The sequence below is a fragment of the Oikopleura dioica genome, chromosome PAR (assembly GCF_907165135.1).
Source record: "Oikopleura dioica chromosome PAR, OKI2018_I68_1.0, whole genome shotgun sequence".
Lineage (NCBI taxonomy): Eukaryota > Metazoa > Chordata > Appendicularia > Copelata > Oikopleuridae > Oikopleura > Oikopleura dioica.
In genome coordinates, this window is record NC_137293.1 from 7,509,446 (window position 1) to 7,531,203 (window position 21,758).

General features: G+C 41.1%; 9 protein-coding genes and 1 long non-coding RNA gene across 10 annotated transcripts; 3 read left to right on the plus strand and 7 right to left on the minus strand.

The window, feature by feature from the left end:
• Positions 1–33: 33 nt before the first annotated feature.
• LOC145703962 (uncharacterized) lies at positions 34–2,497 on the minus strand. Its single transcript, XM_081781377.1, has 5 exons — positions 1,346–2,497; positions 1,142–1,299; positions 887–1,077; positions 509–837; positions 34–441 (listed from the first exon to the last, which is right to left on the minus strand). The coding sequence occupies exons 1-5, from the start codon at positions 1,776–1,778 to the stop codon at positions 155–157; spliced, it is 1,398 nt and encodes a 465-aa protein (XP_081637503.1). The 5' UTR covers positions 1,779–2,497; the 3' UTR covers positions 34–154.
• A 272-nt stretch (positions 2,498–2,769) lies between these two features.
• LOC145701578 (uncharacterized) lies at positions 2,770–4,007 on the minus strand. The gene is made up of 3 exons (XM_081778789.1): positions 3,573–4,007; positions 2,997–3,532; positions 2,770–2,952 (listed from the first exon to the last, which is right to left on the minus strand). Exons 1-3 carry the CDS (start codon positions 3,982–3,984, stop codon positions 2,770–2,772), a joined length of 1,131 nt encoding a protein of 376 aa, XP_081634915.1. The 5' UTR covers positions 3,985–4,007.
• Positions 4,008–5,005: 998 nt separating this feature from the next.
• On the minus strand, positions 5,006–5,849 carry LOC145704735 (uncharacterized). The gene is made up of 4 exons (XM_081782204.1): positions 5,759–5,849; positions 5,600–5,720; positions 5,197–5,556; positions 5,006–5,139 (listed from the first exon to the last, which is right to left on the minus strand). Exons 1-4 carry the CDS (start codon positions 5,778–5,780, stop codon positions 5,022–5,024), a joined length of 621 nt encoding a protein of 206 aa, XP_081638330.1. The 5' UTR covers positions 5,781–5,849; the 3' UTR covers positions 5,006–5,021.
• Positions 5,850–5,972: 123 nt separating this feature from the next.
• Positions 5,973–6,693, minus strand: LOC145704595 (uncharacterized). The gene is made up of 3 exons (XM_081782055.1): positions 6,626–6,693; positions 6,356–6,581; positions 5,973–6,312 (listed from the first exon to the last, which is right to left on the minus strand). Exons 1-3 carry the CDS (start codon positions 6,670–6,672, stop codon positions 6,127–6,129), a joined length of 459 nt encoding a protein of 152 aa, XP_081638181.1. The 5' UTR covers positions 6,673–6,693; the 3' UTR covers positions 5,973–6,126.
• A 500-nt stretch (positions 6,694–7,193) lies between these two features.
• Positions 7,194–9,868, plus strand: LOC145705128 (uncharacterized). Its single transcript, XM_081782583.1, has 8 exons — positions 7,194–7,412; positions 7,451–7,690; positions 7,730–8,453; positions 8,500–8,772; positions 9,002–9,222; positions 9,261–9,440; positions 9,486–9,600; positions 9,645–9,868. The coding sequence occupies exons 1-8, from the start codon at positions 7,209–7,211 to the stop codon at positions 9,767–9,769; spliced, it is 2,082 nt and encodes a 693-aa protein (XP_081638709.1). The 5' UTR covers positions 7,194–7,208; the 3' UTR covers positions 9,770–9,868.
• Positions 9,869–9,980: 112 nt separating this feature from the next.
• LOC145701579 (uncharacterized) lies at positions 9,981–11,561 on the minus strand. The gene is made up of 5 exons (XM_081778790.1): positions 11,376–11,561; positions 10,762–10,963; positions 10,527–10,714; positions 10,225–10,488; positions 9,981–10,049 (listed from the first exon to the last, which is right to left on the minus strand). Exons 1-5 carry the CDS (start codon positions 11,496–11,498, stop codon positions 9,981–9,983), a joined length of 846 nt encoding a protein of 281 aa, XP_081634916.1. The 5' UTR covers positions 11,499–11,561.
• A 555-nt stretch (positions 11,562–12,116) lies between these two features.
• On the plus strand, positions 12,117–12,814 carry LOC145705374 (uncharacterized). The gene is made up of 3 exons (XR_014134582.1): positions 12,117–12,243; positions 12,533–12,620; positions 12,668–12,814. It is a non-coding gene; the product is annotated as an uncharacterized LOC145705374 (long non-coding RNA).
• Positions 12,815–13,808: 994 nt separating this feature from the next.
• LOC145706020 (beta-ureidopropionase-like) lies at positions 13,809–17,536 on the minus strand. The gene is made up of 7 exons (XM_081783532.1): positions 17,297–17,536; positions 17,017–17,252; positions 15,239–15,313; positions 15,039–15,180; positions 14,646–14,938; positions 14,503–14,601; positions 13,809–13,987 (listed from the first exon to the last, which is right to left on the minus strand). The coding sequence occupies exons 1-7, from the start codon at positions 17,501–17,503 to the stop codon at positions 13,879–13,881; spliced, it is 1,161 nt and encodes a 386-aa protein (XP_081639658.1). The 5' UTR covers positions 17,504–17,536; the 3' UTR covers positions 13,809–13,878.
• A 1,626-nt stretch (positions 17,537–19,162) lies between these two features.
• On the plus strand, positions 19,163–19,865 carry LOC145704604 (uncharacterized). The gene is made up of 2 exons (XM_081782063.1): positions 19,163–19,382; positions 19,568–19,865. Exons 1-2 carry the CDS (start codon positions 19,284–19,286, stop codon positions 19,775–19,777), a joined length of 309 nt encoding a protein of 102 aa, XP_081638189.1. The 5' UTR covers positions 19,163–19,283; the 3' UTR covers positions 19,778–19,865.
• Positions 19,866–20,468: 603 nt separating this feature from the next.
• On the minus strand, positions 20,469–21,465 carry LOC145701580 (uncharacterized). The gene is made up of 3 exons (XM_081778791.1): positions 21,429–21,465; positions 20,865–21,153; positions 20,469–20,790 (listed from the first exon to the last, which is right to left on the minus strand). Exons 1-3 carry the CDS (start codon positions 21,463–21,465, stop codon positions 20,469–20,471), a joined length of 648 nt encoding a protein of 215 aa, XP_081634917.1.
• Positions 21,466–21,758: the final 293 nt, after the last annotated feature.

Consider the following 21,758-nt stretch of genomic DNA (forward strand, 5'->3'; position numbering starts at 1 on the left):
GTGACGAAAAACGGTTGGTTTAGAAAAAGGGAATTATGCAACAGAAAGTATTTATTTGGGTCAGTTTCAACAAGTTGTCGGGAAGATAGTGGTGTCAGAAATGATTCATTGCAGGATTTTTTGAAGGATCAATATGGCACGTCAGGATTTTTATTCAATTTACAACGGTTACTGTATCAAAGCTATCGTTGCTATACCGTCTTTGGTTTAGACGATAAGGTTCTTCGTACGCAGGTCCGTTGTTTGGCTCAACATAGCCGATTTCAGAAGAAGCATTTTGAAAGCTATTTTGAAGAGGGACAACTCTGTCCCGGACAAGCAAATTCAATTCTTCGTTTCGATTATTGCTTTGGTTGACGTTTTCTTGGTTGTACTGGGCAGTGACATCTTCTGATATTCTCCTGCAGTTGTTGTTTTGCGGCTCACTTCTTGCACGCTGGGCTTTAAATGGTTTAAAAATTTAATTCTACCGATGAATAATATGAAAAAAATGATGAATAAACCAAGCCTGGAGTGATAAAGTTATACTCATCATCTTCTTCTGGCTTCAATTTTTCTTCGAGTTCTTCTGTCGTTGGATCAAAACCAATAACAAGAAGAATAAGGGAAATTATTCCGAGCGAGATCATTAATATCCCAAAGACAAAGAGGACCCATTCCGCTGGAAGCATGCACTTTCCTTTCAAAAGATCGTTGAGGGGTACAGGTCCTATATGAAAGCTTTCGACTGAGCTCAAGGAAGAGCAGGAGTTGTCCAGCAATCGAGTTGAATAAGGTTCTGTAAATCTAGCATAAGATGGTGGGTCGAAATTTGAGACGCTTGATTTGACCCCTTGACTGAAGAAGAAATAATTTAATAAACAAAAATCGGTCTTGTTTGTCTTACAGTTGATCTGCTCCTTGCACGTATCGCCAAGAATGACGAGTGATCAACGATGTCAGAATAAGTTGAAGGGCCAAACTGATGAGTTGTATCATCTTCATCACTTCGAATACGTAGTAATTAATTCGCATAAAAAAGCCATATTCAGCGCATTGGCAGCAGATTTCATGGAATTTTCGTCTTTTACTTGTTGGGTCTTTTTATCGAGGTCAGAAATTATTCCTAATAAGAGTACTCAAATATGACATTTTTGACCAGGCCTATTGACCATTGATTTCGGTAAAATTGAAAAAATGATGTTTTTGGAAACAATTTCATCTGAAAAGCGTGAAAAGCGCTCAGAATTCCGGGAAGAAGAAAGATGAATGTTGCGACGAGGTAGACGAAGTTCCATACGTGCGCATTTTGCCCAGGAACTAAATAGAAACTCTGAGTCAGTAGTGTTGACTTTGAGAGTCTTACATAAATAGCGAGTGTAGTAAAAATAGATAGCAAGGATGTTGATTCCACGAAGAAGCTCTGGAATAATTGGGTATTGGATGAGCAGTCGAAAGACAACTCGCCAGAATCGACTGTTAGCAAACTTTTTCTGCTGTCCATCATCGTCTTTTCTTCCTACGTCGCGAGATTGGCTCACCAAAATCAGCGTAATGGTCAAAAGATGAAGGCCAAGTTGAATATATGCCAGGCCAAGAAAAAAAGCAGAAACAGTGGGGTCAGGATCAACAGCCATATCTTCCGACGTCGTGTACTCGTACCAAAGATAAACAGAAGGCCACACAACGAGAACGGGTTTCAAGCCAAAGAGAAGGCAAGCCATCCAGCTTTTAAATCCAAAATTTGAGATATTCCAGAGAATGTAAAACGCAGAGGCAGTGATTGACGAAGAAAGCATGAGAACTTGAAATATGGAGAACTGAAAAGTTTCCTTTTGCCACGGAATAATTCGAAAAGCGCGCAAATTTTTTGCTCTTAGAGAATTTTTTTATGGCTTTGTCGAGATAGTCCTTCTCCCCGCTTCTGAATCTTTCGTTCTTCATAGTGATAATTGAGACGGCTTCTGATGCATAACTTGTCCGTTCGCAAGCGATTTCATAGTTTTCTCTTTTGCAGTTGCTATTTTCTTCTCCGAGAAAAACAACCTGACATCCGTTGGGATCGCAAGTTTCTTCGGAGCAAAAAGTTGAAGCCTTACAAGAATCACCTCCAATATTCTCCTCCCTTCTCTTCCTCTTTTTCTTTGTAGCCGGACATGTTGGCTCAGAAAGAGTAATTGACTCTGAGACACCAAGAGGAATAAAGACTGGTTCTGGTCTCGGTCCTTTCATTGAGCGATCATCATCATCTTTTCTAGTGATGGAGCAGATGCATTTTTCTCTTTCATCTCCTGGAAGACTCGTTTTGGTACTTTGTAATTCAATTGTCGAACTGGCGTTGTAAATTGTCTGGAAACTATCTGAAGAACCATACGCATCTCTTATTTCCTGAAGGACGTCTTCTATGATTTCATCGTATTTTTCACGCTGCTCGACAACAATTTTTAGCGAAAGTATTTCTCCTCCGTAGACGAGAAAAAGTTCAAAAACAAGAATATGTACATAATCAGAATTTCGGATACTGGCTCACATCTGAAACAGCGGAGAAATTCAGCGGCTTTTAAAGGATAAATTTGTACACGCAAGCGAAAGGTAAATACGTTTATGACGGTCGACGTGAGTCAATGTCATCAAATAAGATATTCTCAATCAAAAAGGATAAAGCTCTTTTACGTGAATCAAGGTCAAATTAAATGAATATTTTATGAGTTAAATATGCGAAAGAAAATGGTATTCAATCATTTGATAATTTATAGGAAAATTTTATTTACAGCGAAAAGTGTGGATAATTTAATCGATCCAAATACAGACATGACAGAGTCCAGAGTTCTTTCCGTCTTTTCCATCTCTTGGAACTCGATTGAGGCCCAGGTAAATATCTTCGTCGAGAGGCTCGCTTTTTATCTTCTTATTGTTCATTCGGAACATCCATGGGTTCATTTTCGACCCACTGTGGCCATCATTATTAGAATACTAAAAAAACCTCTCTCAATAAAAAGTTATGATAGGGAACCCACCGAAAAGACTCGATCTTCCAGCGTTATATCATAAGTCGCTCCGTTCTCGTAGAAATTTCTCAGCCTCGTTCCAGTGTACAATCTATGACCACCTTGGACCCCATTCGGCCAGTTTTCATGCAACGCCACGTATTGAGCTAGCTCCTTGTTCCAGGCGTGGATCTGTGCTCTGTATTTATTCGCCCAGTCGTTCCCAAAACCTTCTCCATTCGGCGAGTCAGCAAGAATCATATGCGTGCCGGCAATATCGACATCTCCGTAAAAGAAGCGCATTTTCATCTTTTTGATCGTCGACGTTGTGAATTTCAGAACTCCTTGCATTGAACACCCACCGGCTACCAACGCGCTTTTCTTCAATGGCCGGTACCAGTCGACGTTACTGGTGGGAAATCCCCATGTTTGTCCTGTTGTTAGGTCGACTTCTAGCTCCGCATCATTGCATTTTCGGCGGATAGTGATGCAAGCTCTGCAGAGGCCCATTCCGATGTTTCCTGTGTCGTAAGGATAGACCACTTGGTTCATGCCAAGATACAGGGCTAGGGAATAATTTGTAACAAATCATAATTTCTCAGGTACCTTTGTCTTCTTTGCCTGTTCCATAATTTGGAATGTAAGTTCTCCCGTCCATCGCGAAAAGATATTTGCTAGAAATGAAGCCTTCCCGATTCAGTTCCCAATTATGATCTTCGTGTCGATTGTCATTCCAGCCAAAATAGTCGGGCTTGACTGTCAACGACAAGTGCGCATAAGAGGCCACGATGTTCGTCAAATTTTCGATAAGAAAAGGACGCGCTTCGGGCATGATTTCAAATAGACTGACATCGTCGTTTGAGTTCATGAAGATTTCCATATTTCCATTGCGTCCTTGAACCTCCGCGTGCCAGGGTGTGAGGCCATCTGTCCCGCCGTTTCCGTTGCTTTTCTCGGTGTCGGCGATTGAAAAAGTGATACCGGAGGGCTTCGCGCTCTTGTAGTAAAAATCGAACATCACTTCCGCTATTCCTTCGGTTGAAATCTATCTGGTGGTACACCTAAGCAAAACTCTGTTTTCTAGGCTCGGCAACCTGTGTAGAAAACCTGACTCAGGGTCTCAGATTTCTAATGAAAAAGCTGCGGCTTTTTCATCAAAGATTTTTCAGACCCTGACTCAGGTTTTCTAGAGAGGTTGTCGAGCCCAGTCTGTTTTCTTCCGAAGCTACAGGAAGAATTAGTTCTACCACTTTTCTTGAGTACCGCGCTCTTTGAGCATTGAAAGCTTCCATTATCTCGAAAGAATTTCTCGTATGCTGGAAGGATTCGATTGTCGTTGAAGCTTTATCTTGTTTTCAAAATTGTATGAAACTCTATTTTCAAACAGCAAAAACGCTCCTGAGAATACTTCCGGTTTCAAAGTCAATTTCTGCGTCAGCTTCTGGGCAAAGAATATCCGACGCTACATCGTTAGCTAAATCAATGATGAAGGCAAAATGGAGTTGTCTTACGTTCGCAACAGCCAGTTTGTCCCTTCCACTTGCAGTCGCTTCCTTTGCATTTGCACTTGAACAGGGAGCGTTGATTTTTCGTGCTGCAGACGAACTCGTATCCAGGATTGCAAACGTAGTGGCACTTTGACCCTTTATTGAATCCGTTTGTGCAGTCAATAAAAGAGCCGTGACCAAGAAACAGCTCAGAATTTGAGCAAGCACTCTGAATAAATGATGAAAAAAACAAATATTAAAAAAGGAAAAAAATTAATACTCTTGCTTCTTTCTCTTGGTCCTTCTTTTTTCCTGCTAAAACGTAGACGGGGATACCAAATTTCAAAATCTTCATGGAATATTCTCTTTTCTAGGTCTCCTTTCTGAAACCGGGAGTCGAAATTTCAAGTAATAGAAGGATACTACCGATGGCACGCACTTAGGTTTGACGCCGCCACTTGCGCAAATGACCACATTTGGTTCTGTAAGAATTCGATCCTGCTGCCATCTAGCGGCTAGATTTTTAGATGAGAAGTATTAAACGTTTTTTATTCAGAATATAAGATTTTCAATGAGGAAAAGCGTAGTTGAACGAGATCATGATCATTGTTAAACTCAGCGAAAAGGATATCGCGAAATCGACGAAGTTTGAGAGGCCTTCTGAATCGCAAATTTCCTCAAACGATCTTTTTTGGGTCCAAAGACATCATCCTATGTCTCTTTTTCATTTCTCAGGACCCGACCTTATCCACAAAAAGCTGAGAAAGGGGCAGCCAACGAAAAACACAACATCAATAATCGCCAAAATAACGAATGCATCCAGTGTTTCTTGCGAGTTGATTTTCAGCGCAACCATTCCAAGAATAACAAGAAGAATGTTTGATAATTCCCCAGCGGTTGAGATTTTAGCGAGAAACTTCTCATTCTCAGAGTCGATGGTACACACGTCTTCTTCTTCGTATTCATAAGAGTAGTCGTTTCGTTCTTTGAAGTTTTTCAGACAATCAACTACGATTTTGAGAGAGATCAAAATAATGTCCAAGACGATTATCCAGAAGAAAACGAGCAGCTCCTGATGTGTTGCAAAGCAGGCCCAAGGGGATCTGAAAGAAAGGTAGCTTTAAGGAAAGGGTTTTCTTGATCTACCCGACATGTGATGATGGTTGATAGTATGTTGGCTTGTCATAACACTTTTGGCAAGTTTCAACGTTCACTTCTTCAAAAGGATTGTTCGTGCAGTTCCAGTGGTGGATCTCAAGAATATCATCTAAAAATTCTATGAGTCTCTTCATGATAAAAGTCTACCTATGATATTTTTAAAAATCATTTGAATATATTCTCAGAACTGCGAAAGACATGCATCCCATTTTGATTTCCTTTCGTCTTGTCGATGAACTTATTAAATTTCGACGATGATGGCTTTTCGGAACTCTGCGTATTGACATAGTGATAGCTGTACTCAAATAAATTTACATACACATGCGTAAGAGGGAAAGCAGCAATGATAACATTTGGATATTTATTTGAATACGTTTTCGAATGCATCAGAAAGGAAAATCAGAAAGAGGGAAAATAAACACACGTAATATTTGCAAAACTGACTGCACTCAGTGTTTGCATGAAACGTAAGGCGGAAATAAATCTGAGAAAGGGAAAAGAATCACATGGAGGCTTTAATTGAAGCTCATTCCAGAGAATGAAGATTCGAATGTTCCGTCTTCAGTGGATCGTCGTGTAGATTCCATTGATGGCTGTTGATCCTCAGTCAGCTTCGTTGGCGATTGTGGTAATGTGACCGTTTGTTTGCCATTTTCTCCGTTGCAATTGAAGGTCATTCCACTATTCTTCTGTTGTTCGTCCTTAAATTTTTAAAAATTAGAAGAAAAAGTTTTAATTTTTTACCTTCATTTGATATCTTGTTGCGAACTGAGTCTCATAAACCTGGAGTAGCTTGGCTTGCATCTGACTTTTTTCCTGGACGTGCTTGATCGTTTCATCCTTTTGCTTGATCGAATCCTCATACGCTTCGAGCAGCTTGTTTCTTAACTGCTCGTTTTCAATTCTGATATCACGGACGGTTTTTCCTGATTCCGTGATTCTCAGATGCTCGATCTCATGCAGTTGATACCTGAAATATTTTAAATAAAATATACTAATCACTGCCTTTAATACTTTGTCGAGTCCTTAATATCCCAGTCTCTATTTACTCGGTCAGACATTGAGTCTGTGCCTTGACTCAAGTGCTTCGATGGGAATGGGGCGATTCTTCTGCAGCTACTGTTTTTATGAGCAGGAAGGGATAATGGTAAATATTTAGTGGATCATAATGAAGGAAAACACTTGACGAGCGCACAGTATCTTTACCAGTACTGATGACATCATGACGAGATTTTTAAATAATTATTAAACATTCGGAGAAAGATCAACATGCGCGCTTCATCTTGGTCCTCGGAAAGGTCGCTTCCGGATTATAATAGCAAGATAACAATTCATGATCAAGGACAAATTTGCTAAAAATATACAGTGTCTTCGTCGAGTTTTTGCTGATTGTCGGAGTACAAAAGCTCTTTCTAGCCTTCCATTATTCAATGGTTACCAAGTTGAGATCCTTTTATAGCGCATAATGTAAAGTGCAAGCAATCTGAATCGCGACACGCGTCCTCAGGCGTGTTTCCTATATTCAAGTGTAACAAAAATAAATTACCCCTTTTCACAAAAAAAAATGTTGAATTCAAGAGTAAAGAGTTTCTAGAACATGATATTGACCCCTGAGGTTGGCGATGAGAGTAATCAGTTTGAAAAGGTGCCCTGGACCGGAGCCGACATGAGAAATCACGGATCCGGAGTCCCTGTATTCCAAGAAGACGATGAAAACTCCGTCCAGGCGAAGATGAGTTTCATCATTGTTTTCCCGGCGAGAAAGGACAAAGAATATGATTCCAATGAGATCTTAATACAGGTACCTTTCTTTATCATTTTTTTTCATAAACAAGCTAGAACGGGCGCGACAACCTGCCAGCTTGCAAGCCATCACACCACTTCCACATCGAGTACCATCCTTGTCCAGCGAATGAGTCCCGTAAGATCGACATCGTCAATTACGGCCACGCTGTCAAAGTCACGCATACAAAGGGTGTCAATTTCATGTACGACGAGATGATCAAAATCAACACAAGGGACAATGTCTCCTGGATTATTGTCAACCATACTCATCAACTCACACGCGAGCTCGGAAAGGTAAAATACCTTCACAAGCAGATTTTTAAATAAGTGTAGCTCAATGATACGTTTGACTACAAAGTGGACACAAAATTAGTCGACAGCCGCGCTGCCATCTCCACCCGCGCAAAGCACGACCGACCTCGCGTCTACCGAATGAGTACGCTGATCAAATCCGAACCAGAAGACAGCGCCTGGTGGAAGCCATACCTCGACGAAGCCTGCCAACGAGTCTCAGAAGGCGATTACGTCGCTTCGGACAAATCTCGCGTCACCTCCGCCTCTACTTCGAGAACGACGAGTACGAGGAATTCGAAGAAGATTGAAGGCACGAAAATGTACATGAAAAATACCCCCGCTGCGTTGACGTTTGAAATGGGCGAGATGTTCTTCGATAAGCTGACGATGCTCAGATCATCAAAAGGCAAGCGTGGTAATGGAGAAGAGCATGGTCAAAGTTGGATCAGTTTCGCTGGCAAATTGGAGCTGGACAAGAAACTTCTCACGACAAGGCAAGAAGAATATTTCAATCCGATGAAGATCACCCTCGGCCGTTTGGGTCCAATGCCACGAAAGCCTCACACGCCAGAGTTTCTCCAAAACCACCCAGATGTCAAGCCTGTTACTGCCTCCTTTCACGCCTTTGGGAAAAACTACACGACGAACCCGGTGCAGCAGGATTCAGTTTGCGCGCTAAACACGTCGTTCGTGATTCTTACCGGACTGATCCCGAAAGAGAGGATCGCTGATCTTTTCAGACGGGTTATCTTCCGATTTAGAGGTAAGCTGGCATGATGCAACGAAATTGAGCTAACTGTCTGTTTTAGTTCATGATCGGGATTTGATCCAGAGAGCCCAGAAATCAGTCAAAACAGATCCCGTATGGAACCGAATCAACCCAAGTCGACTTTCAAGCGCAATCAAGACACCCGTTCCAAATTCTTATGGGGAGGCGAAACTTTCACTTATTGACTTTGCCAAAGGAGCGAAAAGTCTCACTGTCAGTCTGCCCGTTTTTGGAAAACAGAACACCTTGATGAAAGGATACAAAGGGCAGCTACTTCCTCTTTCTCCCGGCGCCTTTGTTGACGCTGGAACAGGTTCGTAAACTCAAGGCAACCTGTGTAGAAAACCTGAGTCAGGGTCTGAAAGTGCTTAAATGAAAAGCCGCGCAGCGGCTTTTTTTGAGAACGAAGCCGCTTAGCGGCTTCGCGAATATTGCAATTACAATCTATAAAAAATTCTAGAAGCCGCTCTTTCGGACCCTGACTCAGGTTTTCTGCACAGGCTGCCGAGCCCAGGTCACAGCTTTTAACCATTTTTTGATAGAGCTGGAAGTTACAGTGCAAGTAAAGTTTCCGTATAAATTATCCTCTCCACGGGTTGAAATGAACGAGCACACTCCATACGGGCTGATAATGTTCACATCCGCTGGCGGAGCATCAACGAATCTCGACCTTCTCAAGGAACACGTCAAAAAGCACAATGTCGAAAATGATAAAGACTCAGATCTACACGCGACTGGATATCATATACAAATTGGCCAAATGGTAAGTTTCCTTGGAGAAGCTCATCTGACTCTTTTTAGCAATATTTAACGGTAGAAGGGCCTGCGAATGGAATCGTCAAAGATCTTTGGGAAATTTCGAAGCAGTTAAATAATTCAAACCTAAGCTGTCTCTACAATTCAAGCATATTCTTCTCAGAAAGACGTTATATAAATCAGCAGCAAGACTTTTCCAGAATATTAATTGAAGCAAATCTAAATGTAAGATTCGCTCACCCAAAAATTGCTAATTAACCCAACATTCAGGACTTTATCTCTCAAGGCTGGGCGTACAGTGGAACTCGCATGCCTAGAAATGCTCTAGAAACAATGATCAAAATAAGCTGCATCAACAGATATAGAAAACTCGAAGGTCTTTTATGTAAGGAACTTTCAAACATCAATGATTTAACAATCTCCTTTTAGCTGCTGATTTACTGCTAACAGAAGACGATCTGAGCTCAATTACCGACCGCGATTTCGACCAGATTCTTTCCGGAAAATGGACTGAAGAAGGAGAAGAGCAAGAAAAATCCTCAAAGCCCGCATGATCGAATCTATGAAGTCGAAGCCGAGAAAATCGCTGGTGCTCCCCAAAGGATTCAACCTCCTTTGACGCTTCTTTGTATATTATATCTCCATTTTTATAAATGTTACCACAAATAAAATTTTGTATTTTTGTAGAAATTGTGTATTTTATTTGCTTGTTTGAAGTTCATGTACATGTTCCGAGCGGTTTTAGTTCGTTTCCTCGGCAGCAAGCTAATCTTCTCGGGTCGTAGGTTCGGTTCCCGCAGCATTTTCGTATGTTTCCTCCTTGGAAAATTCTTTCTAGGGTTATCAATTATGTAAGAAGGTTAAGAATTGTTAGCGGTTAATCGTACTTGCCGTGCTAATGCTCATGTTGGTTATAATTTTCTACCAATCATAAAAGAAAGAAAAACTATTAATTATAAAAAAAATTCCTTCTTTTATGGTTTTTAAAATCTTCATTTTTTCAACCCACAGTCCTAAAAGGAAATCTCTCCGGATACTCCCCACAGCAACTTTCTTCATTCCTACTAACTCCAGCTGAAAACTCCAGTTTCGCTTGCTCAGCCTTTACTTTTGAGCTGTTCTCATCGTTCTTTTTGTTCGCGAAGCAAAATTTTTCCGTATCAAAAGCGCCATTAGCATGCGAAAAGTACGGGGAATACTCGGATTCAAGAGCGACAAGTTCCATCGCCAGCTTTTTGTCGCATTCGCAGTGGTGTCGGCGACAAGAGCCTCGCTAGAAAGGGTTGAATGGAAGATTGTTGGTTGATAGACCTTGTTCTTGCAGACGACGTTCTTTTCGCCCGTGGCACGTGACTTGTTCGACTTGAAGGTGTACGGCGCCCAATCTGGACAGTCGACATGGTCCATGTTGACACATGAAATGCATTTGTGAAAACGCTGGCAGACACGGTCAATCTCATCGACTGGTTCTCCGTGACCGCCAAGGACTGCTTCCACACCTAAACCAGCGAGTTCGCAAAAAAAGAATTGAAATTGCCAGAATCACCTTTGACAAAACACCAGCAGCCGTATCGATAAAACTTGTCAAAATCGGGCGTTTCTTGAAGAAACATCGTCATTTTCATTATTTGGTTGACCCGATTCGCCGTGGCGACTTCTAGGCCAAAGGCCGATACGCTTGAAGCTTTATTGATATTCCCAAAGCCAAGGCCGCGTTGAAATTCATCGAAATTCACCGCATTTTGGATCTAAAAATGAAAGAAAGAATAAAAATATAGAAGAGGAGGGGTGACCAAATTAATTTGTCGAAAGACCTAGTTGTAACTGGCCCGGGCACTTGTAGAAAACACGGGCTAATACAGTGGTCGATATCAGAGGGATTTGATATCTCGAGATGAGGAGCTGGAATCTACGAGAAGCTCATAAATGTATCGATAAATCTACTGTAGTTAAATCGGCACATCGATTCGACCGAACAAATAAAAGATCTATATTATATTATATTATATTATATTATATTATATTATATTATATTATATTATATTATATTATATTATATTATATTATATTATATTATATTATATTATATTATATTATATTATATTATATTATATTATATTATATTATATTATATTATATTATATTATATTATATTATTACCTCATAAACAGCATTACTTCTTTGAATGTAGTTGTACAAATCTAGTCCTCTAAAATTCCCTTTGTATCCGTCTTCTTCGCTCTGGCTGTTTATAACACTAAGAAAAAAGCTCAAAATCTTCATATTTTTTCAATCAGAAAGCCGAAGAAAATATTCTTCTTTCGGCTTCTTCCTTCTCCTGCGATGTGAAAATGCTCACAGTGAGTGAAAATTTGATGCATAGAATGACGTTTTAAAACATTGTTTAGAGAATTTAGTTTCGGTTTGTCAGATCCGATTCGCGTGAGCTAATTCAATATTCAAAGATGAAAGAAATCCGGGCTTGAAATCAGCACTAAGGCAATTGACACGTATAAAGAACTCACATGGATTTTGGAAATTGAAAATGACATAATGGAGTTGACCATTTTTCACCGATTTAGACCTTCAAGTTCAAGAAAATGGAAATTTTTATTAATAAAATATTCGAAAAATCGACAATTAGGAAGTTCTAGCGTCGAATTTGTCCAAAAGAGAGCCACAAAAAATGAGCCAAGTCACGTGTTGTAATAAAAGCTCACCGATATAAATAATTTATATCGTCATCAACAAAAATGAGCGCTCTGGCCAGCACGGGAAGAAAAATAACAGCGACACTTTGAGGATCGATTCTTTCTGATCTCGCACCATCAAGTGGAAAAGCCAAAATAGGTAAAGCTTAATTATTACAAGACCGAATATTTCTATAAATTCAGATTCGCACACTGCTTTTTATTTTTTCATTTTCTGATGGAAGAAAATATGAACAGCGAGATAGGAGTAGAAACAAAAGAGCAGCGAAGAGATACACCTTTTGTTAAGTCTGATTTTACTGTAAATATCATCGAAGGTAAGTCGAAGGCTCGGCAACCTGTGTAGAAAACCTGAGTCAGGGTCTGAATGAGCGGCTTCGCCAGAATTTTTCATAGATTAAGTGTGTCAACAACGATTTTCAGCCAACTTTTGACCCCGGTAGAGGTCAAAAATCATAAAAAGGACCCTTATTCGATCGTTGTTGACACCCCTAAAATGGTTATTTTTGCGAAGCCGCTTCGGCTCTTTCAGACCCTGACTCAGGTTTACTACGCAGGTTGCCGAGCCCAAAGCCTCGTTAAATTTCATTAAAACTTCAATTCAAGATGGTGAAAAACGACGAGATACTCCAATGGTGATCCCTCCTCTAAAAACAAACAAGTCAAATCTCAAAAACGAAAAAATGATACTCAGGTGACAAGGAAATATATTGAGAATACATGCTCTTATTGATATTTCAGCCAAATAAAAGAGACCTGAAAAGAAAAGAATTGAATAAGACAACTTCGACTTCCGGAAACACAAAATTGAATTCAATTAATAATTGCGCGAATTGAGTATTGTATCCTTTTCTTTTATGCTTTTTTCCTGCACTAGAACTTGGTGAAAAATAAATTGATTATCGTGAAACTGGTGAAAAAAAAAACTGGCGAATTTGAAATCTGCAAATCGATGAGTGAAATCAGTCTGATTCGAATCAGGGAGCTGTTGAACCGAGCTGAGCTCGACAAATCGAGATTATACATATGCGCCTGGCCAGGGTCCGATAATTTGAGCTCACGATAAAACTCATTTTTGGCTGAGTTCTCGATTTTCTCAAATTGAGAACTCAGTTCGACTTGAGAAATCATTTGGAGATTTTCTGAGATTTTCCTTGAGAGCAGGGAAATCTCATGAGTTTTCAAAAACTCCATTTGAGCGAGCGCGCGGATTGGCCCGCCGGTTGGCCCGGCGGCGAGTCGGCGCAGCCACAGCATATCGTAGGCGCGTTGCGTAAGGCTGCGCACTTACAAAAATCGTCCACCCCGCCTTGACTGGCTCGTGGATCGCGAGCGCCACCACAAAATTTGATTTCTCACGCGAGCTCTCATCTCTGAGTTTCTCAAAACTCCAATTTAAAAACTGAGTTCTCAAGCTTTGTTTCGTGGAGTTTTAGCGTGAGCTCAAATTATCGGACCCTGCGCCTGGCACGGTTAATAATTAACGCTACTGTAGAAGAATAATTGTATTGAAAGGATGAGCAAAAATTAATCCTGTCTAATGTTGTCTAATGAAATGAAATCTGCGTCCCTTCTGTCACGTGACACAGAAACATGCTTTGTTTTTAGACTTCTTCTACCAGTAGTCATAAACTGGGCTCGGCAACCTGTGTAGAAAACCTGAGTCAAGGTTTGAGTAATCTTTATAAAAACCGCGCAGCGACTATTTTTAACTAAGCCGCAAAGCGGCTTCGTTTTTAAAAAAGTCGCTATGCGGTTTTTCATAAAAGATATTTCAGACCCTGACTAAGGTTTTCTACACAGGTTGCCGAGCTCAGATCATAAATTATTTCATTAATTTTAGTTTTTATTTATTAATAAAAGCAGTTCTCAATTTAATGACAAATCAAATTTTGAATTCAAAAATATCAAAATTGTCAGGACAGTATCATTTCTCCGAGTCTCTCTCTTCTCTAGGGTTGCTTGACAATTTGTTCCTTGAATCCGGGGGCAGTTTTTCGCGCAAGAAGCTCAGCATACATCGGCAAACGAGCGGTCATTGGGAAGCCCCAGCTATCGCTAGGGTTATAAGATGAAAATTCGACCCATTTTTCTAGCTTTGTTTAGGGGTCTTATGATACAGTTTTAGAAAGCTCAGAAGATAAGCTTTCATTTGGGCACAATTTCAAGTGGTCTGGGTCATGCCCGCAAGGCAATTTATCGCACCGGAAGTTCTAATATCGGCACTAGAACTCTTCAATCGATTTTTGGGTGCTGGGGTTCACTCGAAATGGCTCGAAAATAGGTGCGTTAGAAAGCTCATCGTCTGAGCTTCCTAAAACGCCAATAAAATACTGCTGACTCGGAACTTAGTGGCCGTTAGAGGCGCTAGAATAGTAAATTTCTCGGATTTTTAGGGATCAAACGCGATAATTTTCGTCTCTACCAGACGGTTTGGACCCCGTTAACGTCATTTCTAAGATAGATACGTCTTCATTTATATATAAGAGCCCGAAATTTTGACCAAATAGGCAAGACCCCTAAACAAAGCTAGAAAAATGGGTCAAATTTTCATCTTATAACCCTAGCTATCGCGCACTTGACGAATGTGGTTGAGATCGACTTCGGAAACGAGGAGGCCTTCTTCTGTTCGGGAAAGTCCCGGGGTTCTGGTCGCGTCAGGAGCTCCAACATAGCTGGATAGAGAATATCAGAGTGGTCGAAAACAAGAAAAAAGTACCTTGATCCATAGAAGTGTCCAAAATCCTTGTGCGCTGGCTTTCCGTTAGCGCTTGTGAACTCATTCGGGAAATGCTCAGTTCCAACTCGGTTGATGTTTCCAGTAAAGTAGCCCCATGCGATTGAAGCACATCGTCCTTCAATGCCCCACATGGGTTCGGAAAGCGCACCGACAGTTGCGGAGGGGTTGAAAACGATCTCAGCGCCGTTGAGACCGTATCCCATCCAGTTGAGTGGGTGGTGTCGCCCGTAACAGATGTTGATGGCGACTTTTCCAAAGTCGGTTTCAAAAACCTATGTATCAATTATTAATATATTTCAGCAAACAAGGTGTTGAATAAAATCGACAGACGGGCGGCTTATCTTCCCAGACTTATCCGCTACTGAGACTTACTGGATGACCATCCTCGCCTTCCATATAATAAGTAGACTCGTTGAAATCGCCGACTCGTGGAATATGATTCTTTCTCGTCTTTCCAAGATACTCGCCCCTGTTGGAAATGACGACGGCCGTGTTCCAAATCGTTTCTCGGTCGCTACAATTTCACAATTACAAAATTAGCCACATATCAAACGCGGGCCGCAGTGACGCACCTGAAGTCGCGCTCTAGAATTGGCGAGACAATCACCATGTTGTGCTTGGCGGCGAGGGTTGAAAGGAGTTTGGTGCTGATGCCGAGATATGTAAATGCACCGAGCGCGCGTCTTTTTCATTCAAATTTTACGCTGCAGTTATTACTTATCAATCCTACTTCAACTTTAAGACCTGCAATCATGGAAGAAATATTCGATGTCGAAAAAATCTATTTCAGATTTCGACGTAAAAACACTCCTTCCAGGTATCAACTACTGACCTTGAATAAACATTACCTCTGTTCCCATGAAAAACTAGTAGCTAACCAGCTCATATCCCGTCAGCTATCAGCAATTAGGGCATTTCGCCACGCAGCTGGTCATGCTTAGCCTCGAAATTTCCGCGAAGCGGGCGTCGCCAAATATGAAAAAACAGCAATTAGCAAGGTTCTAATCGCCCCCTATCATCACATGGGAAAACCCACAAGCACCGATTCCATCTCTTGAAATTGAATCTAGATGGAGCACAATGAAAAGAATGATGGTGCTCTTGAACACAAAGTAGGGATATAAAAAGATCACGGAAAATTCTATCATCATAAAAAAAAAAACTAATCAGAAAACTACTAATGGAAAACTACTTCAAAAACTATCTCATTTTTATTTCCCTCGGCCAAGTTGGCGTTTGCTTGTCCGCCCTGATCCTCTCCTGGCAGCTATTCACCGATAATGCCTCACTAGAGAATATCCCCGCAATGCTCGGTTACATTTGCTCGATCTTTGGTCTTGTTGCGGCGACTTGCACGATCTACGGAATCAAGAATTCAAAGCCCGTCTGGCTCCTCATTCACTGCGTCCTTGGAGTCATCACATTCACCCTCATCCTCCCTACTCTTGGGGCTCATCTTTACATGCTGGCCGCCGCAGCTGAAGGAAATCCCGCCCTACTTCCGCTCGAAACAATGTCTACCGCCCGCTCAAACGCCTGGTCTCTTTCAACGATGATCATAATTCTAGCGCTGATGATTCTCCTCTTCATCGCGACGATTCTCATGTCCTGGATCGTTCAAGAACGACTGTACGAAGAGAAAGAGTGCAAAGAACGAATTATCCAGTACATGGCTCGAGAAGACAATTTAGAAACGATCAGGCGAAATTATCAAGAGCTGATCATGACAATTTCCGACAAAGGAACTGAACAGACTTATCTTGTGTAATGTCTGCTGTGAGTAAATTACATCCTTGACCATCTGTAAATAAAAAAATTCGCCTCTGAGTAATCGAATGCTTTCCCTTCCTGAGATATTCTGCAAACATGAGCAGAATTTAAGCAGGCGAAATGAACGCAAAATTAGCAAAAAGAAAACTCAAGATTTAGTTTTTTAAAAAATGTTCATTCTTCAAAACGCGACCGCAGCTTTCGAGGCCCCAGAAATTTATGGAGATGATACGATTTTCGAAGGAAAAAGCGTTCCCTTCATGGCTTTCGTGGTCATCCTTGCTCTCGTTGGCATTGTTCTCGGTTTGAAAGGCTGTAAAATATGGATGGAAGATGTCGAAATTGCCACTACAGAAGCTACTGTAACTCCTGCTAAACAACCACTGACGGCCAAAATTAGTGGTTTCAACCCGCTATACAAAGACCCATCAATAGAACATATTGTTGGAAGCTCGGTGCCAGAAAAACTACCATTTTACGAGGAAGAAGAATTTTACCCTCAAGTCATAAGAAACTGAATAACCGAATATTTAAATAAATTGCTGAAAAAATATCGAGCATAAATTTTACATATCCATTCCTTTTGCCAGTCTCGGCGCATTCGGCAAATTCCATCCATGGTTGTTTCTCCCGGGTGCAGAAAGCAAAGGGCATCGTCCAGGCTTCCTGGAGGCAAAGAACATTTACACCAGCAGCTGCAGCGGCTTCAATGATGGATTCGATCCGAGCGTAGATTGCGGCGAATTGATCCGCGACGGGCGCATCGGTAGGAGCGTGGATGTGGTTTTGAATGAGGCCGATTCTGACCAAATTCGGCTATTAAAATGTAAAATCATATAGATATTAAAAAGCAGAGTTACCTTTCGTCCTTGCTCTCGGGCAGTAGTATGCGCGAGCGAGTAAGCTTTGAATTCAAATTTGCCCGCTTCGGCGAGCCGCTCAGCTTCGGGACAAGCGAGCTTCTCAACATTCTTGCCGTACAGAATTCTTCGCACTTCATCGTAGTCTTCCTTGGGTAGATGTTTCTCTAGGCTCTCTTCGAGACTCTTGAACTCGGCGCCACTCATTCTCTTTCTTCGTTTTTATGTTTTTGAAACTTCCTACCAAAAATACAAAAGAATGGGCTTTTCTTTTATGGGAGTTGCCCGGCTAACCCTAAGGGCACAAGATAATGACTACCTGACGATAATTTATGATGGATAAATTGTCTAAAATTTCTCTTTTACGTGTCCCTGAAACTTTGGTTGAAATTGAAGTCGGCTTCTAGAAATTTTCTTTACAGTAACATGCTTGTTTAATATTTAATTAAAAGGGCCCTTGAATTTGCATTTGACAAAATTGAAATCTGAAGAGTCGGTAAACAGCGGACACGACAGTAATTGCCTCTTGCTTTATTTATTTCGAACATTGTATGGCTAATACAGTCAGTGAACTTTAAACAGTCGAATATCTCTTCGTTTACTTGCCGCCCATCAAGAAATTTTCATTGCCAAGATCGTTCGCTAGATCTTTCTCTCCAGGTCAAAAACGCGATCCTTGTTGATTTATGTTTGGTAAAAAATGACCTTTTCCTTGGAGAAAAAACTGCAAATTATTTGAATCATCCGATTCCTGCCACATTCTCTTACTATCCTGTCTCATCCAATCTTCTCCATAAGGTCGATAGCTTCCGAAATTCGTGTGCATGCTGTAAGCACTAATTGCTTGCGCCAGAGCTAGAAAGATCGGAAAGCTGAAGAGGGGTTCAAACAAATCAATAATCAAAAATATAAAATAAAAAATGTTGAACCCGCAAAACTGAGCATTTTACAATCTGTGGTCGATCTATCGCCCCGTTCGGCTTTTTATAAAGTGTGCTTGACTCATTGCCATTTAATTAAAAATGCAGTTCTCCTATAAGCTCGTTAGCACCCGAATCTGATTGTAAACCGCCAAGCAAATGGGCTATCCACCTCAGCTGAATAACAACGTCTCTTCACCAAGACCAACAGCTTTGTTCACAAAGCCGCAAAATTTATCCAACCACGATTTCAAATTTTGAATATCCAATAGCTTTCTGGTTCATTTTTCAATAAATATCGACCGAATCGAACTTCAAGCTCTTCGAGGAAACATAGACAATGAGTGTATTTTCCGGTAACTGACGGACGTGTTCAACAAATCGCCGCGTAATTCAAGTTCTGCGCTCAATAATTGCCAGCCACGTCTAGATTTCCTGTTTCGCAAGCCTTGATTGACATCGTCGTTTACCCCCAATTTCCACACATGTAAATAGCTCGCCAAACCTTCAGAAAACAAAAACAATTCAATGAAAGTTTTGCAAGTTTTATTTTTGCTCGCTGCTTCTCAAAACGGCAAGAAGAAGAAAAACAAGAAAAATAAGAACACACCGGATTCAACCGTAATCCATCCGAATTACTGCGACTACTTCGATCTTGACTGCGAAGCCATGGACGATTCGGCTGAGAATAGAATTCAGCGACAGATTTGCTGCGAAGGATACAATGTAACGGAAAGGCTTTATTACTAGACTGCTATTAATTTGAGAATCTATATCTACATCTATCATTAACGTCATTGTCTGACACTGCAATGTCTACGACAATGTATCACGTGTGACATGTCTATAATTAATTTTAACAGGATATGAAACTTTATCAATAATTGATATTCCCTTTCTCTTCCTTTATAATTCCTAATTAACCAAGAAAACAGCCCTTTGAAAAGACAACTGCCGTACCCACAACTAAAAAGCCGACAACCATAACAACGAAAAGGACAACCAAAGAACCGACAAAACGGCCCTGGAGTGATCGATTAACCTGCTTTCACTGCGATGCCAAAAACATGGACGAATGCATGGCGACGGGGTACTACAAAGAATGCGATTACAACGAACAGTCTTGCATGATTGAAGCGAGGCATCGTGGAGGACGCACGGAGCAAGTAAGTTAGGAGACGGCGAAAATGAATTGATTAACGAGTATTGGATAATTATGAGCTTCATTTATTCTGACTACTAATGAACCTGCTTGTCGAACATTGCCAATTTTATATTGGAAACCGATATATTCATAAGAGCCAAAAAGGATTTTTCTCCATTTGTTCCTCCAGCTAATATAACTTGTTAGGTGCGAATGCTCTGCAAACAACCCCTCGCCTGCCAAAACAACAAGGCCCAAAACTTCGGCCGAAATCGTCAGTGCCGACCAGAATCAAAACGAAACAACCCCCAGCCTTCTGTCTGCCGCCAGTGCTGCTACGAATCTGGGTGTACCGATTTTTTCAACCCGTTGAGTTCATCCGCCTGGAGAAAAGCGTATCGAAAGCGATATCAATAATTCAAATCGAAATGTATCTATCGAGAATGTATAGTTTTCAATATTTCCATTTTTATATCGACTTTTATTAAATAAACGGAAATTTGCAAAAAAACATGTTTTAGACTCATTCAGATTCAAGGTTTTAGTAGCAGGAAGAAGAAGCAGTACGTCAGGAACTGTAAAATGTTAATTTCAAATTGGGCGACCGGTTAGTTGAAGTCAGCTCGAGGTCGGTTTATCAGAAGTTCGCAGTTTTTGAAGCAGGTTTATTCCGACTGGGCATGTTTCGTCCAACACCATCAGGGACGAGTTCGGTTGGGTCAGATCAGAGCAGCAGATTTTTTGGCAATCTTCCATTGAAGGGTTGAAAATTAAATTAATCTGTCAATAAATTTGATCATTTCATCCTTTCCTGATGCATCTGCTGAGCGAATAAATTCAAATGGCAGCATCATTCTTGTACCGGTCAGCGAAACGAATTTTCCCGGTTGAATCATTTGACCTAAACTTTAACTGTGACGAAAGATAGCTTATTGATACCTATGGCACTGAGAGCTGATGATGACTTGAGTAGAAGCTGGCGGTAGTTGAGGAACTGGTTTGGAAAGAGCTGAGTAAGATCGTCTCCCAATAAAGTGAGTTTTTGGCCGCTGAACACGTCGCGCGGGATGTCTTCCTTGATTTCAAAACTCTGATCGAAAATGCACGATCATTTCTGCATGTTTTGAAACCTTCCTGGCCACGACTCAGCCTCGTCGTCAACGAAAATCGTCAGAACCATCTCGATATTCTCCATTGAGTCTTGCTGTCTTCCAACAAGAACGATGCTCATCACGAGTCCAAAGATCTCATCCTCATCCCTGAGAGAACTAATGAGCGCAGTGGGAGTATTCTTCAAGTCCAACATGCTTTCCTGAAGACCAGACATTATCCGCTTGTACAATTCCGGTTTCTTCTCGTTCCTCACGCTGCAGAGAGGTCGGAAACTTTCCCATGAGCCGGCACGATCGCTTGGCGTAACTAAGATGACCCTGAAAGGACACATTTACTTGTCAGAAGTCTTCAAAAGAAACAACTTTCAATCAATTCAATGAGGGTGTTTTACCTTTTTGGAGCTTGTCGAGCGGGTAATTGAAGAACCATCGAATCGCCTGTAGGCTTTATCGAACAAGGAAGAGCAACGAGAAAGTCACCGGGTCTTACAACGGGAAAGCATTGTAACGGAAAGCTATCTGAATCGCCAGAGGTCCAGATCCAGAGATAGATGTGTTCGGCGATGAAGAGGTCGTCCTCGGATTGACGGGAGAACCAAGAGAGCTTGATTGAGAGACGCCAGTCGGTTGAATCCGACCATTTATGAGGACCTTCGATCGCGCTGACGAACCCGCACACTCCTGTAAACAAATCAATCAATTATCAATTAATAAAATATTTTAATTAGAAAATTATTTCTTCTAGATTTTATCTTGAACTTCCCTAGAACTCCATTAGGCTTAATTTTGAGTCTGTTCATCTGGCTCACATTCAGAATCTCGACCATTTTGATGAGTTCAAGAAATGAACGAAAAATACTCTGATTCAGTGGATAAGTTTTTTATTGAAGGATGATTCTCAGGAGAGGCTGATTGGCCGCGCAACTCAGAGGAATGCCAATCGGCCCTCGCCCTACTTTTACAAGAGAGTGAAAACAGCTGTTCCTTTTTCATTTACAGTGGGTTGCGCAGGTAGTTGACCCTTTGCGATTGCAGCTTTGGTTGCCCCTTTCCCCGCGCTTTTTCTATTGCTTCTTTCTAGACTCGCGCAAAGTGATTGCAGGATTGGTTGACCCTTCGCCCGCTCTTTAGGGGGCAACTACCTGCGCAACCCACTGTACTGAGTTTTACAGTTCAGATTTGGAAGAATACATTTTTTATTGGAAAGTTATTGCAAATCTTGATTTTTTCCTTTTTTATTTTGTTAAAAATAAGCATTATTTTAATCAATTGAAAATGAAGCTGTT